The sequence below is a fragment of the Ilyonectria robusta genome (assembly GCF_021365365.1).
Source record: "Ilyonectria robusta strain PMI_751 chromosome Unknown BGZ61scaffold_4, whole genome shotgun sequence".
Lineage (NCBI taxonomy): Eukaryota > Fungi > Ascomycota > Sordariomycetes > Hypocreales > Nectriaceae > Ilyonectria > Ilyonectria robusta.
This window is the reverse complement of record NW_025764438.1, coordinates 1,613,542-1,634,666: the sequence shown is the minus strand read 5'-3', so window position 1 is coordinate 1,634,666 and position 21,125 is coordinate 1,613,542. Positions and strand designations below refer to the sequence as shown.

The 21,125-nt window shown below is 56.5% G+C and overlaps 7 protein-coding genes across 7 annotated transcripts; 4 read left to right on the top strand and 3 right to left on the bottom strand.

Annotated features, from left to right (window-relative positions):
* The first annotated feature begins 42 nt into the window (after positions 1-42).
* On the top strand, positions 43-3,633 carry BGZ61DRAFT_445268 (uncharacterized protein). Its single transcript, XM_046245060.1, has one exon. It carries the CDS (start codon positions 304-306, stop codon positions 3,235-3,237), a length of 2,934 nt encoding a protein of 977 aa, XP_046108584.1. The 5' UTR covers positions 43-303; the 3' UTR covers positions 3,238-3,633.
* Positions 3,634-6,794: 3,161 nt separating this feature from the next.
* BGZ61DRAFT_474439 (PAP2 superfamily-domain-containing protein) lies at positions 6,795-8,168 on the top strand (the record flags this gene model as incomplete). The annotated part of the gene is made up of 3 exons (XM_046248577.1): positions 6,795-7,157; positions 7,216-7,738; positions 7,804-8,168. The coding sequence occupies 3 exons, from the start codon at positions 6,795-6,797 to the stop codon at positions 8,166-8,168; spliced, it is 1,251 nt and encodes a 416-aa protein (XP_046108583.1).
* A 1,255-nt stretch (positions 8,169-9,423) lies between these two features.
* On the top strand, positions 9,424-12,088 carry BGZ61DRAFT_491344 (rab-GTPase-TBC domain-containing protein; the record flags this gene model as incomplete). Its single annotated transcript, XM_046250415.1, has 4 exons — positions 9,424-9,594; positions 9,668-11,039; positions 11,093-11,674; positions 11,733-12,088. 4 exons carry the CDS (start codon positions 9,424-9,426, stop codon positions 12,086-12,088), a joined length of 2,481 nt encoding a protein of 826 aa, XP_046108582.1.
* A 255-nt stretch (positions 12,089-12,343) lies between these two features.
* BGZ61DRAFT_445263 (Sec1-binding region of Mso1-domain-containing protein) lies at positions 12,344-13,710 on the bottom strand. Its single transcript, XM_046245059.1, has one exon. The coding sequence runs from the start codon at positions 13,342-13,344 to the stop codon at positions 12,499-12,501; it is 846 nt and encodes a 281-aa protein (XP_046108581.1). The 5' UTR covers positions 13,345-13,710; the 3' UTR covers positions 12,344-12,498.
* A 976-nt stretch (positions 13,711-14,686) lies between these two features.
* BGZ61DRAFT_445261 (ribosomal L28e protein family-domain-containing protein) lies at positions 14,687-16,292 on the bottom strand. The gene is made up of 2 exons (XM_046245058.1): positions 16,026-16,292; positions 14,687-15,931 (listed from the first exon to the last, which is right to left on the bottom strand). Exons 1-2 carry the CDS (start codon positions 16,082-16,084, stop codon positions 15,049-15,051), a joined length of 942 nt encoding a protein of 313 aa, XP_046108580.1. The 5' UTR covers positions 16,085-16,292; the 3' UTR covers positions 14,687-15,048.
* A 566-nt stretch (positions 16,293-16,858) lies between these two features.
* BGZ61DRAFT_474435 (vacuolar protein sorting 55) lies at positions 16,859-17,391 on the top strand (the record flags this gene model as incomplete). Its single annotated transcript, XM_046248576.1, has 2 exons — positions 16,859-17,114; positions 17,258-17,391. The coding sequence occupies 2 exons, from the start codon at positions 16,859-16,861 to the stop codon at positions 17,389-17,391; spliced, it is 390 nt and encodes a 129-aa protein (XP_046108579.1).
* A 582-nt stretch (positions 17,392-17,973) lies between these two features.
* On the bottom strand, positions 17,974-20,649 carry BGZ61DRAFT_344307 (ADC synthase; the record flags this gene model as incomplete). The annotated part of the gene is made up of 1 exon (XM_046239687.1): positions 17,974-20,649. One exon carries the CDS (start codon positions 20,647-20,649, stop codon positions 17,974-17,976), a length of 2,676 nt encoding a protein of 891 aa, XP_046108578.1.
* Between the last annotated feature and the right edge of the window lie 476 nt (positions 20,650-21,125).

Below are 21,125 nucleotides of genomic sequence, written 5' to 3'. Positions count from 1 at the left end.
CACTGGGCCGGACTAGTGACCGGGATGGCACTGACTCCGCAAAAGCAATATACATCCCCGGAGGCACCAGCTGCAGAGGTAGCAGATGGCGATGCCGGAGACTCGACGAATCACGCCAAATCGACCAGGGACGGAGCGTGCGGCTCTGTAGTTGTGCTCGAACCTTGCGGCGTGAATGTCGTCGAACAATCCCCCCCGCGTCATGACGATTCGCGTCTGATTCCAGCACACCACGGGGCACCAGACTCTGTCAACGAGATCAGCAAGCCTCCGCCCGTCGCTGCCATCGCGCCGCCTCGCAGGATGGCGTTGTCACAGCAGACCCCGACCCAAGTCAACGACGACCGTGACTACAGCGAATACTGCGACCTGGTACCCTCGAGCCCCGTCAACGGAAACACCCAAGCCGGATCCATCGAACCGCGAACGCTGCAAGGCAACGAATCTGGCGCCGTCAACTTTGGTCTCAGCGAGGTTGTTCGGCCATCGTCACAAGTCTCTGAGGATGCCGGCTTCGAGAATACTAGAGGTGAATGGAGGCGGCCGGACGAAACACCACAACTAAACTCGAGCCATGCCTTCACGCCGCGTCGGCCCCATGGCGGCGCGTTTGAGACTCCTGCACTTCCGAAGAACCCATTCGCGACGAAAGGAAGCATCGCGGCACCTCTTGCCGGCAGCCAGCTCTTTGGCCAGACTCAGTTCTCCTCGGCCGTGAAGAAAATTAGCCCGACGTCCTCGCGACCTTCCCCGAACCTCTTCAACTCCATTTCCCCCATCATTGAGACCTCGCCGCTTAAGAACAGAGCCAATGTTTCTTCGCCAACCGATATCCGAACCTCGAGTCCCCCACGGCTACACGAAATACCGAATACATCTCTGAGGGACAAGGATGGGGAACCAGTGGAGGCCGAAACCCCGCTCAACAGTAGATCTACGGGCGGCGACATGATCCCAGAGTCACCCCCATCCTCCGACCGTACCCCACGGGCCCAGGCACCTAAATCGCCACCCAATACTTCTGAGAGTATCGGGCCGATGGCGCATTACGAGCCAATGAAGAAGTCACAGGAGAGAAAGACGAATGGCGAGGCTGCAGTTCCCTATCTGGGATCAGACAGTGACTCCGATGATGCTATCCGACGAATGGAACGGCGCAAGAGAATTGAAAGGAGACGTGCTCAAGCTGCAGAGGAAATGGGGAGAGTGAGCTTTACACCCAGAGGCAGACGGGAATTAGAAGAACAGCCATCACGGAAGAGAAGGAGGGTCCTGTCCAGCCCCTCAGCCAACGTAGCCCAAGAACACGCCAAGCCGGGACTGGTTCAGACGAAGGGTGATGACTTGCCTCCCCTTGTGGATGATTCTCAGAACGCGGTGGTGGCTTCGAACGATACTCTTCCCGTTGCCTCCACGAAAGCCACTCCAGGGGAGGGTGAGCTCGAAGAAGATGGAACGGATCACGACGGCGATACCATCATGGCACTTGACGCTGAGAAACCTGCAACAGAAGAAGAGATGATCCCTGCGACTAGTCCAGCGCCATCTATTCCACCCACCGCACCACTGGATCTACCACCTCCTCCTTCCGAACCTGAACTACCAAGTCTCATTATTGACGATGTGGAAGCCCAAGTGGAAGAAGATGATGATGAGGAACCTTCATCGCTTCCGCCACCGCGAAGGAAGAATACGAGAAGTTATGGCCAGACGGTTCGCCAGCGCCGCAGGAACCCATTTATCAGTTCCTCCAACTCGGATGCCATTACAATCGACCATGAGCACAAGGCGAAGCCCGCCTCATCACCATTGAAAGACCTCGTTCCCACCCCAGTGCCCAAAGAAATGGAAGAAGAAGTCACCTCATTAAAGGATGAGACGACGGATGGAGCTGAAGTTGTCGCACAACCACGGGTTTCTAAGAGATCACCGAAGAAATCTAGAGCAGAGCTGCCGCCCCCCATGACGACGCGTTCTCGCCGTAGTGAGACGAACCCAGCCACTCCCCTCGCCGCACGCTCCGTTGGCAATATTTTGCCGACCTCGTCCAGCCTGAGCATTCTGTCTTCAACACCTGTACCATCAGCAAAGACCACCCCAGGTACACAGGATTCACCCGTTTCAGATCGACCCGAGTCAGTTACTTTACCTTCCCCTGCTAAAGGCCGAGCCCGAGGTTCACGAAAGAGGGACCCCCGAGGGGGGAGCAAGTCCGAGTCGCCCCAGCCTACAAAAAGGGCTACCAGGATGGCGAAGCGATTTCCGCGACTGGACTCCGAGTCCACTGATGAACTTCATCATTCACCATCAGCAAGTGCGCTGGAAAAGAGCATAATCCATTCAAAGTCCAACAGGTCTTTCAGACAGAGCTTAGGGTCAGTGCACAGGACCGGGCGACTATTCGAGAACATGGTCTTTGCCATCTCCTTTTCAAGTCAGGTTAAGCCGCAGGAGCGAACCAAATTGGAGACGAAAATTGCACAAGCTGGAGGCACGATTCTGCCCGAGGGATTCCAGGACATGTTTGAGCAGTCATCGATCATGAACACAACAAGCCCCGTCATCGACGAAGAGGATGCTCTTAAGCTCACCAAATCGAGTTCCGAGAGCGGCTTCACGGCCCTAGTGGCAGACGGTCATTCCCGCAAGGCCAAGTACATGCAAGCTCTAGCGCTAGGGTTGCCCTGCTTGGCCCATCAATGGATCACAGCCTGTCTGAATAAGGGGTCTATCGTGGACTGGGAGCCCTACGTTCTTTGTGCGGGAGTCTCCGCGGTGCTTGGTAACGCAATTCGATCACGGACTCTTCCACCCTATTCTGCGGCGGATGCCCGACTCGCAGATGTCATTGATCAACGACCCCGACTCCTTGATGGCCAGCGAATTCTGGTGGTAGTGGACTCTAGGAAGGCGCGTAGCGAGGCCAAAGAACCGTACATATTCCTAGCCACGGTCCTAGGCCCATCCATTTCAAGAGTGTTCACAATTCAACAAGCCCGCGAGGTATTGCTAGAACACCGGAAGGCTGGGAATCCATTCGACTGGCTCTACATCGACAAAGGCACGGGCACTGTCGAGGCTGTCCTTGCACCGCCGGTGGTAGCAGGCACCAAGAAGCGGAGAAGGTCTGGGGCGGCGCAGCAGACCATACGTGAGATACGAGTGCTGGATGATGAGTTAGTGATCCAGAGCCTGATTCTGGGGAGGATGGTTGAGGAGGACGAGATGCATGCTTAAGGCGAGAGAAGAAGGGCGTTCGCGGACCATTTGGTGCATCTTCATGTCTCTGGATAAAGAGACTACATTGGGGTTGGGGGAGGTTGGGTGGTTACATGTTGATATAAGGGAGGTCTTGTATCCTCGGCGTTTGGACATTTTTGCTCCCTGATGGCTTCAGGGTATGGACTTCAAAAGGGGTTGACATTTTTTTGGTAGATGTATCGCCAACATGGATTATCACGGGTGATGCGCACTGCGCTTCTCGTTTGAATACGGTACCGTGTAATTGTTGAATGTTTTATTCACATCCCAATCGTACAAAATGAAAATGGCAATGGTTGTGTCGGAATGGGTCCAGCAAGGTAGATATAAATAGTTCAACCGACTTTGATAATGCCGACTCTTGAATATCGGGTATGCCAAGATCGTAAATGCCAAACTGTCGAAGGATGTGGAAATTTCCATAATGGGCAGCGAGAGGGGGGCCAAGGCAGATTATACTAACGATTTATAATTGGGTATACACGGGTGTGAGGCGTTGGATTATCCTGCAGGTGCTATTAGCACGGATTACTGAGGTGATCGAGATGCTGACTACAGGAAAATGGTAGGCGGAGGCTTACCACTTACACAGATGGAGTGGCGATGGTGCTAGAAGTGGATGAACAGCTGGTAGGCCATCCTTGCTGGGCGACCAACAGCGAGACAAGTTTGGACCCGGCAAGCCAAGACGTCACAAAACTTTGTAGTAGGCAAACCTAACGAGTCGGTGAGCCAAGGAAATTGGAGGCTAGAGCCGGCCATAGGATGCTTTTTCCATGCGTGATCCGGATGTCCCGGATGAGGCTGGTGACGGGGGCGGCACATAAAAGACACCAAAATGACGATGTAGGGGGGTTGATTGGGGTGCCAAGTAGACCAGCCTCGGATCGACACGGAATCGACGTTTCCTCGACAATAACCATTTATGAGTGGCCGGTCCTTAGTTGAGACGTGGTCACAGGACATGTTGCAGGAGTACTGCAACGCTCGCTGCAGTAATCAATCCTGCGAGTTGAGGCCCTCCAGCGCATCTCTACCCATCTCTAGTTGAGTGGTGGGGGCGATTGATAAGTCGATGACTTCAGGACCCAGTCACATGGAAAGCTCTCTGCCGGGCTAATCCAGCTACGGCTAACTTGGGCTCGAGACCACGCGACACCGATTGTTCATTCTTGACCGGGGGGGCACGAGAGTGGCATTTTGGAGCATTAGCGCAAGCCCCGGTCTCCATCTAAGTAGTGACGTAGCTTGGACTGGGCGATAATAGGACGGACAACAAAGAAGTAGGATGAGCTGGTCGAGCTGCACGGTGTCTATTACGCCGTGCATACGGTCAGACACAGACTGTCACACACAGACGGTCAGAATGTTGTCAGCCTGCTAACATTCTGACACTGCATGTCGATCGTCATAGTTACCCATAGTCCCTTTAAGGGTACGCGAAAGTATTTTTGAATACGCGGGGCGGGATCTGATGGAGGCGCACTAGAGGTTGACTTTTTGGCTGCTGGTGCTGCGGCGTCGATGAGACGGGTAGGGCTGCCGAGCCCGTCTGATCCGAGAGTCATGTGAGATGTGACATAGTCCGGACGGCAATGACCGGCAATTATTACAACGAGAGGCACTTGTACTTCACACTCTAACAGGATTTACAGCTGTGGCTAGCCATTAGGTTTGGTGCGTGTTAGTCGTCAACACTCCGATGGGGTGACACGGCCAAATCGGGGTTTCGCACCATGCCGAGAAGCGAGGCAGGCATGGTGAATCGATGTTCCCATCGGCGTCCGTGGACGGAGCTCCGGAGGTCAGAAGTCTTGGCGGGTTGCCTTGCATGCGTGCTAACGGGGGTTGTCTCAAGTCCGTGGCTCCGGCGGTTTGGCGTCGTTGTAGCGGTTGTATCGTTTGTATCGTCTTGGCGTGTTAATGCCAGCGCCGGAGGCATCGGAAGGGCCTGTAGCAGGCAACCGTTGTTCCGCGGCACAGGCAGAGATGAGCTGGAGCTAAAAGCTGGAAACTGGAAACTGGGCAGAGACTCGGTCCAACAAATTTAAGTTGCACCAGTTTCGCCCAAGGTGCAATATCCCAGGATGGCGTGTCGGGTGCTGTGGCAAGACACGACGATGCTCGAGTTAGGGGCGAGGCTGAGAAGCACACGAGAGCTTTGACTTGCCAAAAGGCAGCATGGCACGATGGAGGTACAGAACAGAACCACGCTCATGGGCAAACAACACCATCGTCAGGTCCGGGGGGGGTACGTCGATGTTCAACCCCTGGACGAGGAGGGAGATGGGAGATGAGCTGTGACGATGCCGCCCTTTTTTTTGCTGCTGTTGATCCCGACGGAGATTCGGATGGGCTGGATGGCAGGGGGCCGATCTGGTCTGCAACAGGACTCGATCGAAGTTACAACTCGGCGGTGTCGTCGCGGTGTCGTCGCCTCGCAACATGTGTACTTTGCTCCATAACAGAAAACGCTCCATCAGGCATCATGCAATGTTCCAGAGGAACATGATCAAAACGACCAGGACAGGGGTGCTCGAGGTGTGTGGCAGCTCATGGACTCAGCTGCCGCCGGGCTGTGATTGGCCGGCGCCCACGCAGCTTGCAGTCAGCGGCACCTGTTGATCGACCTAGGCTCCCGCGGCGCCGAAATTCGTCTCTGCCAAGACCCGTAGCTCCACTGGACGGCATGGGCCTGCGTGTGCTACAGTGTCTTCCTCGGCGAGCCGGCGCGTGTCAGTGGCTCAACCCGCCCCCCTAGCGCAGTTTCCAGCGGCCTTGCAGTGCTGCGATTGCGCCAGCAGCTCTCCGCCGTCGATCCTTGGCGGCCGGCAGCCCGCAACGCCGCCCCCACTTGCAGCCCGGAGGTGTCCAGTGGGCATTCGCGATGGCATCGGGAGATGCGGCACTGGGCGGCGTGTTGGAAGGTCTCTGGAGGTACCATGCCATTCTGGCTGCCTCTGTGCGATGTACATTGTGGTATGTACGCATATCCCTGCCTGTCCGAGCGAGCCCGGCTCCGTTTCTGGAGCAGGTATGATGCGTCGTCTGGTGTGAGTCGTGTGCTCTCCGCCAGTTCTCAGCCAGCTCTCGGACAGCTCTCACCAAACAGAAGCAGGTGGTCATACCTCTACAGAAGCCAGCCAGACCGGCGGGAAGAGGCCCCGTCGTCTACACCTTGGTACCGGCAGCTATTCACTCCTTTAATCACACTCCCTCACCCTCACTCACACTCCCTCCATCTCCATTTCCTCTCTCCGTTTCCTCTCTCCGCCGTCTTATAACCTCCACTCCCTGGTTTTTCCTACTCCTCCTCCTCCTTCTCACTTAGAAAGATATAGTGCCTTCCTTCCCTCCCTCCCTCTCCTCTTACGTCTCCGTCCTTCCCGATTCGAACCCGCATCCGGCTCCCGCATCCTCTCCTTACACCTGTGGTTTGCGTACTTGGCTTGGCTAATTTCGATCCCTAAACGCCAACGAACTCGCATCACCAGCCAAACCCAACCGCCACAGCGTCCTCGACATCCGCGAAAATGGGGGTGGGCTCGTTCCTCGAACCACTCGTCGTGGTGAGCCTCCTCTTCGGAGGCTCCTACTTCAACCGCAACAAGGACTACAGCATCTCTACTGGCAAGTCCGGCTGGACTAGCAAGAAGAGCGATGACCTCGGGCGCAAGCAGTCCAGTGACAGCCTCATGAGCGGCTGGAGCAGCCCGTCACCAGGCCTGGTCGTCAACGAGCAGCCCGCGCTGCGTCGACGGAAGTTGCAGTTGTTTGGCTACAAGCGCATCGTCACAACTCCCAACACACTCGTCTTCAAGGACCGCCTTGCCAGCCGCATCCTCCAAAAGTTTCCCTTCCTCGTCGAGGCTTGGTACTGGTTCCAGATCTACTGGGTAAGTGTAGCTGTTGCTCTACTACACTACGAGATACTAAGATGCATGTCTACGACAGGTTTACCAAGTCGGCCGCGCCATCACCGCCCTTACCCTCGTCGAAGGCACCGTCAATGTCGCCCGCAGGCACGCTCTTCAGCTCATTCACATTGAACAGAACCTCCTCATCTTCTGGGAGGTCCCCTTCCAGCAGTGGTTCCTCGGCCACCCGACCATTCTCCACTGGATCAACCGCCTCTACTCATTCATTCACATCCCTGGCACCATCTCTTTCCTCGTCATTCTCTACTACATCACCACCACCCGCAAGCGCCAGCTCGCTGCCGGCCGCATCCAGATCGACAACATCATCGCGGGCCCCGCCCTGTACGAGGCCCGACGACGCACCATGGCCACCTGCAACCTGATCGCCTTCATCGTCTTCACTCTGTGGCCCTGCATGCCCCCTCGTTTGTTGAGCGACCCCAACTACGAAGGTCCCGATGCTGCCGAGGCCAAGAGCTTCGGCTTCGTTGACACCGTCCACAGTGGCAGCGGTGAGAGCAGCGTTTGGACCACCAACAAGTTCTGCAACCAATATGGTGAGTTTACGGAACCCTCCAATATGTAGCCCGGGAAAGAGATGGACTAACCCTCATACTTGTAGCTGCCATGCCCTCGCTGCACTTTGGATACTCCCTGCTCGTCGGATTGACCGTCGCCACCTTCCCCATCAACGGCCTTCGCCCTAACTCCTGGAAGCGAATTACCATTGTCGCACTGGGTCTAGCATATCCCGCCCTCATCCTGACTGCCATCGTCGCCACCGCCAACCACTTTATCCTTGATGCTGTTGCGGGCGCCATGGTATGCGGGCTCGCGTGGCACGGAAACGGCATCTTGCTCAACCTGTGCATCTTCGAGGACTATTTCCTGACATTCCTCCGCATCCATAAGCCGGTCAATTATACCGACCCCGAGACGGCTGTTGAACCTGAGTTCCAGCATGGACTCCTCAACGAGGACGTCTAAGTGGAAATGGGTTGCAGGGATTAGCCACGCACAGTACGAAGAACATGTTCCGCTGACAGTTCTCCCTCGCGCCCTCCCTGTCCATTCGACGGAGGGATACTGTATTTATGCGACTTTGAGCTGTGAACAGAGCTTGCGCCTGGCTGGGATGGGCGCACTCACAAAGGTGCCTTGCAAGGCTCCGTTCCAAAATCCAGGGACAACGGCGCAGTTGATATCATTTAAGGGCATTGCATCGATGGGTATAGACACGAATGACCAAGGGCTTGTATACAACGGCTCTTTGGGTATAGGTAGCGGGTTTAGGCGATATTAATAGGCCCAACAACTTGGGCGAAGAAATTTATTACGACCGACTGGTCATTTCAACTTCAATTTCTCGGTACTGCCTCTTTCCGTGATGTCTATCTGGTGGGTGCGCATAATGCGTTGGCATTGAAGATCGCGTCTCTTGGTGATGTCAATGGGGACTTGAGAGACAGGGACAGGTGATTGAGAGGAATATGGATAGTTCAGCACAGCATCCCAGCCCTGTCTATTTCCAGGCGCAGATATAATCCCGACAAGCATAGTAGATGTCCATTTTAGGCATCATAGGGTTGCAGCTCTGCTTTCTATAGGCTAGTTGGACGGGTTGGGTGCTGTTGACGCGGAGCGTACGTATCCCATGGCAAGGCGTACGTAGTCTCTCTTCTCATACTAGGGAGGTATGTTGAACCATGACGACGCTTCGGAGCCACCCATGACCCATGTTTGCGCACGTACCACACGATACCACAACTTCACACGCCTTGAGCTACCTTGAGCTCCATGTTCAACAAGCAGCAGCATCCAGACCACGTGCTGGAGCTGGGGCGCAGTAGAGGTAAATTCTGGAGGTGAAATCTTATCGATAATTATCGCTGGCATTGCAGCTGTTCCACGGGGTTTTCAGTTTTCAGTGGGTTTTGCCCCTCCATGCTCAATGCTCGGGCACCTTCCAGGCGGCTCAGCCCAGCGAAGGGCAAAGGCTAAAGCCGAGCGTGGCGGGGCAAGTTCGTCATCTATCCTGATGCATTCAGGCTGCCACTTGTTTGGCTCACATGCACACTGCACCAATACGGCACTACGCCACCACACACCATCATACTTGCCGCCTCTATTTCCTCCTCCCTTCATCCCGCGTGTGCAACTGCATCATTATTATCCCCCTCGTTCGCTCCTCCGTCGACGTCTCTCTGCCAACTCTACCCTCAGCGACGACGCCCAGACCAAGATGGCTTCGGACTCGGGCCCCAGCGATGGTGCCCCGCCACCAGCACCCGCGCGAGCTGCCTCGCCCTCGACGAGCTTCTACGCCTTGAGCGATGACGAGGAGGGCGAGTACAACACCATCACCCACGCCGAGACGGGCCGCGGCGTCAAGTTGCTCTTCTCCAAGAGCAAGGTAAGTCGGATTCCCCCGGCGCAACCCCGCTACCCACGTCATGATGTGATAAACAACAACTGACCATCGCCAGGTCTACGTCCACCCGACGCCCTCCGCAAAGGACAACATCCCCGGCTACATCGCCCTCCTCCAGCAACGAGGTCGCCGCAGCGATCGCCCGACGTCTTCCGCTTCCAACGAAACGGACTCGATTGCCTCCTCCGACCTGCTCCTCGCCTGGATTCCCGAGACATCCCTCGGCGACTCGGCGAGCATCTACGTCAAGGTCGACCTCTGCGATGGCGACTCTCCCCCGAAGCAGTCGTACCTCGTAGCTCCGCCCCCGACCGTTACGAGCCACGTCGGGTCCGTCGGTGGCTACTCCTTTGCCATTCCCGTCAGCGCCGTCTACTCACTTCTCGTCCGCCCGCCAAGCCTTGGTTGGTGGTACGGCTCTGTCATCATCAATTCCCGTGCCGGCGACAGCTTCCCTGCCTTGTTTTTCCACGACAATGAGTGCCAGAGCACCATCCTCCAGAAGAAGAAGCTTGCCCGCGACAATTTTGATCCCTTTGGCGAAGGTGGCCAGATGTTCTGGGGTGGCGATGAAATAGTACGCTGGCTGCGCCGATATGTCAAGGTCGAGAGGTCTGGTGCTGAGCCCAACATCTACATGATCGAGCCCAGCAAGGAGGATATCGAGGCGTTTGGTCATAAACTCACCTCGAGTCCCTCACAAATTGGCCGCCAGGATAGCTCTACGGGGGTGCGTGCAGGGCCAAGCCGGCCGGACGCTCAGATGGACCCCTTTGTGAAGTTGATCAAAGAGACGGGGTGGAACATTATGGAGAAGTTTAGCAAAGTCACCACCTTCACTCGCCGAGCCGCCCAGGACTTTGTCGATAACCCCAATATTCCCCCGCAGATGAAACGGCTACTCAAGAACCCCGAAGTCCAGACCCTTCAGGACGAGTTCGATAGTGCCCGCATCTACCTTGCCCGGTGGGCTATGGGAATTCAGGAGCAGAGTGATCGGGATAGACGACAGAAAATATGGTCCGCCAACGACGTCATGGAGCTTGAGGACACGGATGTCGGCGAGTTTGAGCTTCTCGAGGGCACTAGCAGCTTATCGCTAGAGGAGCGCAGGAAGACGGTGACGATGAAGGAGTGGGAAACCTTCTTTGACCCCCAGACGGGTCGCCTATCGGTAACCGTTGACGAAGTCAAGGAGCGTATCTTCCACGGTGGTTTGGATCCTGAAGATGGCGTCCGCAAGGAGGCTTGGTTGTACTTGCTTGGTATTTATGAGTGGTACAGCACGTTGGATGAGAGAAAGGCCCAGATCGCGTCTCTCAGAGACTCGTACTACAAGCTCAAGCTCTCATGGTGGGAGAGACTGGATGGAGAAGGAGGAGAAGGCGAGACGGGCGAGTGGTGGCGCGAGCAAAAGGGGCGCATCGGTAAGTCACATATCGTCCCTTGATATCGTCCCCTGCTAACACAGACGCTATAGAAAAGGATGTTCACCGGACGGATCGCAACGTGCCGATCTTTGAGGGCGAAGACATCCCCCATCCCGACCCCAAGTCGCCCTTTGCCGAGGTGGGCACCAACGTCCATCTCGAGCAGATGAAGGAAATGCTGCTCACTTATAACGAGTACAACAAGGATCTCGGCTACGTCCAGGGCATGTCTGACCTGCTCGCGCCCATCTACGCCGTGATCCAGGACGACGCTGTTGCATTCTGGGGCTTCCAGAAGTTTATGGAGCGCATGGAGCGCAACTTCTTGCGCGACCAGTCAGGAATGCGCAACCAGCTCCTGACTCTGGACCAACTCGTCCAGTTCATGGACCCGACGCTGTGGAATCACCTCCAGAGTGCCGACAGCACCAACTTCTTCTTCTTCTTCCGCATGGTCCTCGTGTGGTACAAGCGTGAGTTTGAATGGATGGATGTGCTGCGTCTGTGGGAGGGCCTGTGGACGGATTGCCTGAGTGCCAACTTCCACTTGTTCATCGCACTGGCCATCCTGGAGAAGCATCGAGATATCATCATGGATCACCTCAAGCACTTTGACGAGGTGCTCAAGTATAGTATGTCAAATGAGCCCCATCCCAACAGTCAGATGATTCAGCTGCTAACATCAAATAGTCAACGAGCTCTCCAATACCATTGATCTCGAGTCGACCCTCATCCGCGCAGAGACTCTGTTCAAGCGATTCCAGAGGCTTGTTGAGGCTGTCGACAAGAAGCAGAACTTCCCAGCTCCCCGAGTCCACGAGAAGAAGTCGTCCACGTCGTCGACCGTTGCAGGGCCCTCGGGACCATCCACCGCATCCCCGGCCAAGTCCCCAGCAAAGTCCCCGGCCAAGGGCAAATCAATTGTCCCACCGGAGCCAGCTCAGCCAAAGGTCATTACTCCAGAGCTACGCAAGCTTCTCAGTCGAGAGGTGGAGGTGCTTCCACGCAAGACGGTGGCGCAAGGGGATGGGATGCCAACCAAGTGAGCTTAAGATCATAGCTCGGCGGCGAATAAACGAGGGACAGCAGAAATGGGCGGGCGTGTTTGGTTATGGACGCTTCTACGCACTTGTATTTGTAAACGCTGGCGCATGGTGTTTTTGGTTTGGTGCATGGAGTTGCTGGTAACATGGAAGATACGAAAGGGCTTATTGTAGGAAGGATTTGGCTGGATTGCTTGCATCGTATTATCTGAAGGACACGCAGACATAATAAATGACAGAGCGGTTGGCTCGATCCACGTTTTTGATCGGAACCAGGTAAAAGTTGCTCGTATTACCTCCGGGTATAACGCCATTCTATGGGTGCTCAACATAACGCAACGCAACGCCACCGGCAGGGACGGTGTGTAAGTAAACAGGTCCGAGGATCCCTCTCAACTATAAGAGGTTCCGGCTCATCTATACCCTCTGGGTCCGCTCGGTAGCCCAGGCTGTCTCCGTGCTGGCCGTCCTCCTCCGCCGCCGCCACCGCCTCCACCACCTCCGTTATAGTAGTCATCTCCACCACTGGACCAAGGAGCATTGGCGCTCATTACTGGCCTGTCGTTTCCTCCACCACCACCGCTACCGGGATTGTCGTACATGCCACCAGGCGCAAATCTATCCTCGTAGTTTCCCCCTCCCCCTCCTCCTCCGCTACCGCCAGATGGAGCTGGCGGTGTAAATGGACCTTGGCTGCTGCCTTGTTGAGAAGGGCTCGTGGTGCGCGAACCGCCCCAGAGACGCTGTCGTAGAAGATCCTGGGCAGATCGGCCACCACCGGCCGCGCCTGCAGGAGGGACGCTCGCCGCCTCGGGTCGACTGTACTGGCTCGAGACGCTCTGCTGGCTCCCTGCGCGCTGGCCGGGCACTGGCCTTCGCGCAATGTCACCGCCGGGCTGCAGCGACGCGGGCGTCCTCCCGGCCCGCAGGCTCTGGGGCGGCGGCGCGGCGGCGGCTGCGTTGTTATCCCACAGGCTGCTGAGCCCGCCGGCAGTCTGAGGCGTGCCGCCGACGGCACCGCGACGAGCGCCGGCCTGGTTGTTGACGAGGACGGGCTGCGTCGGAGCCGCGGCCTTGGGGTCCGGGGGCAGCCACGAGGGGAAGGGGCGGCCCTTCTCGCCGTAGTAACCGCGGAGGACGCGGCACACGTGGGTGTCGTCTTCGGTGTCGCCGTCGGCGTCGCCCGCGAGGTAGGTGGAGCGGAGGTTGGAGATCTGGGACGAGGTTTTGGTGAGAAGGTTGGAGTACCAGGACGCCATGGCTACCAGATGCCGGGTGAGTCCGTCACTGCAGCGGTGTGTCGTCCAATTGGTAACGTGTCCGTTGGGTGCGTCCCGGCCGAGTGGGAGTGGTGTGTTCCGGCCCTGGAGTCTCTCGGTGGCGTGTGTTCGTCCGTATCAAGGGGGATGTGGGCGCAAAGCGAGGGTGGAGGTTCAGTAAGAGGACGTCTGTGTCCGCAACGTGCGTCGAGGGCGTGAAGAAGCGGGATTGGCGAGATGGGTTCGATCGTGTGAAATTCCGAGTCGCTGCTGCAGTGCGCGGGTCGTGGGTGTTGGAGTCGTGGAAAGGAGTCGAGTTGGCCGGTTTGGAGGGATGTGTGAGGTTGAAGAGGGGACAGGGAGGCGATGGAGTCGGTGACGTTGGTGCGAAGTGGGCTGGTTTCATAGCTGCCTGAGCTAAAATGCTGACTTGGTAGGGATTGTAGGACTGGGAGGGCCCTGTAAAGTGGGGAGGGTTGGTGCAGGGTAGCCGGCTTTGACTTATTGGGAATGATCGCGTCCTACGCTTGTCATACGCCAGAAGGGGCCAAGGACAGTAGGAAAGTAGGACAGCCTGGCAGGACTCCAAGGCATCACTGGTATGGGAAACTAACAACGATATTAACTTTGACAAGAGGCAAAATAGTACTCTAAAAATGTCTAGGCATTTAAAAAAAAATAACAGGACTACGACACTGAGGGGCCATTCTAAATGTCTGCCTACAAGTCACTTTCCTGGCAGAGTCAGACTGACACATCCACTGGCCAGATGCTCAAATCTGCCTTATTGATCTTCGCAGGACTCTGTAGAAGGGAATCAAGTGTGTTCGGCCAACCGGTAAAGCCGATCTCATGTTGTCAAAATGCCTGCCCATTATGGCCCCTTCTTAACAGAGAAACCCCAAAATCGATCCTAGTCCAGTGAATTAAGGCGTGGAACAATCATTTGAAGCTCCACTTGTATTATACGGAGGCCAAGGTGCCACAGGAGCAAGTATTAGCTAAAGCAGAATTTCTTTCGTTACAATTATTTGAACCCTGTTTGTTGCTCGAGACGCAGCGTTTGGCTAACGGGTCGTGTGTCGCTGCGTTTCGAATAACAGCCCGATAATCTGCAAGCGTTGGCAGAGTTTCTCTCAAGAATGTTAGCATAGCCGTCCACTTTACACTTAAAATTACCCTCCTCAGCCTGGCACTCTCTCGGAGCTCATATTTCACCTCTCAAGTACGTGGGCTAGTTGATATCGTCGCGAGGCTGGTCGCCTTCGATGATCAACATCACAAACATTCACCTGCAGGTCACCGAGATCTCACGGATATAGTTGTTCAAATCCAACGTGGTCGTCGCGGATAACGAGTTCATTTATTTGTAAATTTATGATGCGAAGCTAGATGTTCTTGATCTTTAAGACACATTCTTGAGAAAACAAACCCACTTTCTTATGACAGACATGGTGGTACAGAAGCAGTAGCTGCGAGGCATCACAAATATAAACAAACAGCGACATTAACAAGAGACGAGATGACACAAATGGGCAGGAGGTAATAAAATATTTTGGTATCCGGTACAGCACCCAATGCTATTCTTCTTCTTCATCGTCCTCATCTCCTTCCTCTTTTTTTCGTGTTCCGGCAGAAGCGCATTCATGCCGGAGAGATAAAAACTCCAGAACGCCGTAGTCGCCATGTGTATAGACTCCGATTTTACCAAGCCAGGTCGTTGGTGAGCGTCATCTTCGCCTTCTCCTCCTGTCTGGGCTTCTTGTTCTTCATCTTGATGACACGGCCACGCTTTCGCTTGTTGCCCGCCATCTCGGACTCGGACTCGCTGTCGGCCTCCTCCTCCTCCTCGTCATCATCATCACTGCCGAGCCAATCCTCTAGGTCGCCCAGCTCCTCCTCGCTCTCGTCCAGGTCAGACACGTACTCGACAACCTTCTCCAGGTCATCGTCCTCGTCCTCGTCGCTGTCCCAGTCCTTAACCTCTTCACCATCTTCGGTGAGACCCTTGTCCATGTCCTTGTCTCGCTTGCCCTCGCCATCACGCTCCATGGCGTTGAGAACCTTCTTCCAGATGTCCTCGCTGACGTTGAGGGGTTGATCACCGTAGGCACCCTGTCGCAGTCGCTCGACCAGCTCTCGCTCGATGGTGCGCTCCAGCTTAGCGGCGGCCTCGGCCTTGCGCTCTCGGGCGCGTTCACGGTGCCTGATCTTGGGGGCCATCCTGGGAACCATCTTTTCACCCAGGCGCTCTTCCTCGGCGGCGATGCGGCGCATGCGAATTTGGACCTGTGTCAGGCGGGTGAGGCGTTGCTTGCACTTGTGGATGAGGAACTTGGGCCAGTAGATGAGGCGCTCGTCGATCTGGTCAAGGGCCTTGTTGTAGTTGTTGGATAGCTTGATGCGCTCCCACATTTTGGAGGGAAGATGAGCGCGCTCAATCGTCTTCATGTAGAGGTAGAGGGTCTGCTTAGTAGGGTGCTGGCGGATCGTAGCATAGCGGGAGTTGGCGAGGGGGCATGACTGGCGGTTGCAGAGGCCGGTGACATTGTGCTCGCTGCGGCAGAAGTTCTGCTTCTTCTCGGTTCTGGGGAGAGGTTAGTATATATTTGAGGGTATTTCGCCTTCGGCTTACTGGGTGTTCCAAGGGTGTAGAGACTTAACGAAGCAAGGGAACATACTTTAGCTTGAAGGAGCAAAACTGCTGGTTGATGATCTGCCAGATGATTTCGTCCGACATGTTGGGCAATTGGAAGGGAGACGAGGTCTCTCTTTTTCACAATTGATAGAAGAAAGGTCCGGCCAAGAGGAATTCCCAACCGAAAAGAAGATCTTATCGTAATATCTCGTCTCTGGGAAAAGACTGAGATATGTAGAGAGAGAGAACGAAAGGCGGCAGCGGGGCCCTGTTTTTTTCCTCTGCTTCTCTCGCCGTCGGATTTTTTTTCTGGGTCCCCGTTCATTTTGGGTGAACGGTAGGACGCTCGGACCATCTGTACATCCACCCGACCACTCCTCCCCCAGCAGCGCGCCAATCCCGGTCGCTGCTGACCAGAAACGCCAGAAATGTCCACTTCACCGCCTTCCGCGTTGGAAGCTAGCGCGCTGCAGCACGGAGCTTCGGAGGCTGCGTTTCTCCGCGCGGCTGAGCTGGCTTTGCCGCCGGAGCAACCATGACGGAGCGAGGTACGTACTTTTGGGGTGACGACCAGGCGATAGCATCACCGAACTGACCCGCCCCAGCCTCAGCCGCGCAATTGCTGCCACGACCACCTCAGCTTCCGCCCACACCAGCTCTTCGACACGCGCGCATCCTCGTTTCCTCCTCCATTTGAGCGCATTGCTCAGTTCTCTCCACGCCCTCGACTCGATTGCTTCTCTTCCCCCGCGGGGGCTCGCAACAAGCCGGTCTGCTACCACGTCCTATTTCCGCCCTTGACTTCGCCGACGTCACCCGTCGCCTCCGACCATCGCATCCCGAACTCCGGCTCCGCGCACCCGCAAACCGCCCACCATGCCGACCGCCGGGCTCAAGACCATCATCGCTCTCTCCTTTGTCCTCGCCGTGGGCTTCCTCCTCGTCATCCTCTCCTGCGCCCTGTGGAAGGTCTACTACCCGCTCCTCGTCGTCGCCACCTATGTGCTCGCCCCGGTGCCCAACTGGATCTGCGGTCACTGCGCCAACCCCGATGACTTCGTTGAGAGCTCCGGCGCTGCCGTCCTCGACCTCGGTCGCTTCTTCACCGGCTTCTTTGTCGTCATGGGAATGGGTATGTTGCTCTGTCCTTCTCTCTGGCTCAGCGTAGGCATCAGCAGGCAGGAATCGGAGAATCGCAATAATTTGCTGCGGCTTGTTGTCCTGCGGACATGCCAACGTCTATCCATTGTCCAATTGCTAACATCTCTCTTCTAGCCCTCCCCGTCGTCCTCGCGCATTCCGGTCTCATTGAGGTCCAGGCCATGATCATGTCCATAGTTGGTGGCCTGCTGATTTACGGAACCATCATCAGCTTCAGCATGTTTTTCACCGAGGAGCAGGAGTTCTAAACGCGGCCATCTGCGCACGCGCACGCGCTCGCTCACGCCAATACCCGTGCCCTCAACTCCTGCCACTGTGGCCTTTTGAAGGAAAGCCCTGCGGTGCCGAAGGAGGATGGGAAAGCGCGCCTCACGTTTGCATAGCGGGATAAATACATGACCGCCGGCATAACGCATGTACGATTCAGGAGGGAGGAGTTCAAACTTGGGCATTCAGTGGGTCATGTCAGTACGTATGGGAGACTGCATCTACATCAATGTTGGACAAGGGAAGCTTGAGTGACGGACGACGAAGAGAGGAGCGGTTCTGTTGTCCTTAATAGTGTGGTAATGCCATGCTACCAAGTCTGCCTATCTGCTCGATCCAGCACGCCCATTGCCCAATTCGTCATTTGTTTGCTTGCGTCTTCTTTCGTCTAATGCTGTTGAATCCCAAAAACTCCGACGATATATACGTTGAGGTATCATGTCCAATGTCAAAGCCTGTGCCACCCACGCTCAAAAATCTAACCAGTATGCTGCCCCGTCCTGTTCTCTTCCCCCATCCGTCTAGATCCTTGCTCCGAATCTGTGTTTCCATGAAATACCCACCTAAGCCGTATCTCGGAAGACTCCCATCGGTCCCGCAAGTTTCGTAAACATCTCATCCCGCTCTCCCTCGGGTGTGCTCAATATCGTCACGGCGCCTCCGGCTCCGATCCGCCACACATCCCGTGGTTCCGTCTCACCGGCCGCCTCATCTGCGGGGGCCTCCTCGTCATCCCAGCGGAACATGGTCCGGATCGTGACGCTCCAATCCCCAGCCCCTGTGACGTCCATGTACCCCACGACACCCGAGTACAGGCTACGTTCCTGGTGCCCCTCGATGACCTGCAGGATCTCACAGCTGCGTTTCTTGGGCGCCCCCGTCATGCTACCCGGCGGAAGCGCCGCGGCTAAGGCATCAAGACCTGTGTAAGGGCAGGGAGAGTCGAAGGTATCATGCTGCATCCCGTCAATCTTGCCCCCTTGATAGCCCGGGAGCTGTCCGTTGACGACTGTGATCATCTGGAAGACTGTCGCATACTCCTCAACCTTCATCAGGTCAGGGACAGTGACGTTACCGACGCCACATACTCCATGCAGGTCGTGCCGAACCAAGTCAACAATCATCAGGTTCTCGGCCTCTTCCTTTGGGATATGGAGGATCTTCTCAGCTTGGGCTACTGTTGATACAGCCTCCGACTTGCGGACAGTACCCTTCATCGGCCGCATCGAACACAGTCCATTGCTGCTGTGACTCAGAAACCGCTCAGGGGAACTGCTCAGCAAAGTTGCACCGCCGAGACGGATGAATGATCCAAAGGGGGCAGGCTGACGTTTCCGTAGAGTCTGATAGATGTGCCATGGACTTCCGTCGTGGTTCGGTTGGTTTGCCACGTTGGTTTGCCGAGCGGCGTTGGCGACGCTGAGCTGTGGTCCTCGCGGCCTTGTCATGGTCGTCTGGGAGGTAAGGCAAAGCTCGTAAGACTCCCCCGCGGCGATGACGTCCTGACAAGCCTGCACTTGCTCCTCATATGTCGCTGGACACGGCGTGCGTATCTTCGGGCGGTTGTCAGAATGGCCGTTCTGAACCGAACCTTTGTGCCCATTGGTGTGACCATTGGTACGACCGTTAGCATGTCCATTAGTGTGTCCATTGACGCCATTACGTCCAGAACGTAGCCAGCCGCGAGACATCTGGATCTTCTCCGACATGGACACAAGCCACTCGTCATCTGCACCTCGGGGCCTCAGGTGTTGGACATGGGCTACACCGGCTTTATGATCTAGCACAAGACTCTTGGTAACCCAGGCTAAGCAGATATCGGGTCGTTTGTGCCCCCTCTCCCCAGATACCATATTCTTGTCGAGCCCCTGAAGTCCCATCTCATACGTGATGAATCCCATAAACCCGCCCTTGAATGGCGAGTTGGTTGCGGTTGAGTTCGGCGGGTGGCTCCGCGCCTCCCAGAAGTCCGATATAACCTCCCACACATTGGTCGCGCCGTCGTCGAGGCTGACCGTGTCGACTTGGTCCGCATTGCCACCTCGTCCCGGGAGACGCACCGAGACGAAGTTGTCGGAAACATGGAACTCGAAGCGCAATGCCTCCTCCACCTCCAACGCCACGATGCTGCTCAGCGCCAGCGGGTCCCCGTTCTTTGAGCTCGACGAGTCGAGAATGATGGATTCGCCGGCCGCCAGGCCAAGCGCCTCGACGACCTCCGGCACGCCAACTCCACGCGGCAGCGGAATCGTGCGGTGCGTGTACTCGCAGTCCCGTCCAACATGATTCAGCGCTCCGCCCGTCCACCACGCCGTCTCCCCATCCCGCATCCGCGCCCGGAGCCTGTGCGCGGCTACGGCCTGAAGGTGGTTCGGCGGCGACAGCGTCTGGATCCGCAGCAGCGAGCCATCGCGGACCCTCCGCCCGCGCGTGTCGTTCCACCGCAGGGCCGCGCGGAACCAGTTCTCCAGCACGGCGTGGGCGGCGGGCTCGGTGCACACCGACTCCAGGTGGTACTGCAGTCCCCAGAACGGCTTCGAGACGTGCCGAACGCCTTGGAGGATGCGCTCGCCGCGGCCGTCCTCGCGCGTCTCCGTCGTCCACGCCAGGGGTTGCAGCTCCGGGGCCATGGCCGTAGGAGCCCAGCGCGCGTATCGTCGCCACTCGTCGTAGGGCATATCCGGGTCGTCATGCTGTCCAATGTCGGCGCAGAGGCTGTGGTACAGCGTCGCCTTGAAGTCGGGCACCCGGTGGAAAATGTCCCCCGGCACGTCGTCCCGATGCTCAATCTCCCTCACCATGCCGTGCAGCCCGCGCTGGAGACGGCGAATCGCTCCGCCATGGGCGGCAACGAGGCTCTGGAATCCGAGGCAAATACCCAACACCGGTACCTGAAGATGCGGAGGAAGATGCCAAAGCAGCCGGAAGGCGCCGACATCAGCCGGGTTGAGCGGCGATCCGGGGCCGGGCCCGCACACAACGGCGTCAAACTGAGCGAGGTTATCGACAAACTCGGCCTCGGTCCACCGCGCCGGGCCGCTCTCCTCGCCGTCTCTGGTCTTTTCCAGTGTCGACAAGTCAATCCGGATGACAAACACTTCAGCGCCGAGAATCGTCCTCAGCAGCGACACAATGTTGTTGGTGAAGGAGTCGTAGGCGTCGATGAAGAGGATTCGCCTCGGACGCGATGCCGAAGCTGAAGCCGCAGTCGCAGCTTCGGACTCGACTCTCGACCCCATCGCCATCTCTTCGCTCGGCCCTTTCCCCCTCTGAAAATAATCTCCGAGAGCAGATGAACGAAATCAACAAGCGCCAAGTCGATGTGAAGGTGAAGGGGAAGGGAGAGAGAGAAAACCTGATAAGACCTCCCCGGCATTCAAATCTACCTCTGCCGCGAAAAGCCGCTGCCGCCGTTGCTACTGACTCGAATGGCAAGCGTGCGATACGCCGGCTAGGGCGGAAAGACTCCTTCTCCGAGTACTAGGGAAAAGTACCAAGAAAAGGTACCAAGTTAACAATTGGGCGACTAATGCTGGTATCAAACCGTTAGAAGGCGTCACAAAAGCCGCTGGTAACGCATAGTGAGTCAGTCAGGCGACATTAGCGGCATGCAAAAAATCTGTCACCACCGGGTTGGTGGCGCCTTTACACTTTGGGCGGCGACGTATCAGATTCTAAGCCGTTTTGGTGGAGGGCATGTCCCTGAGAGGGTGTG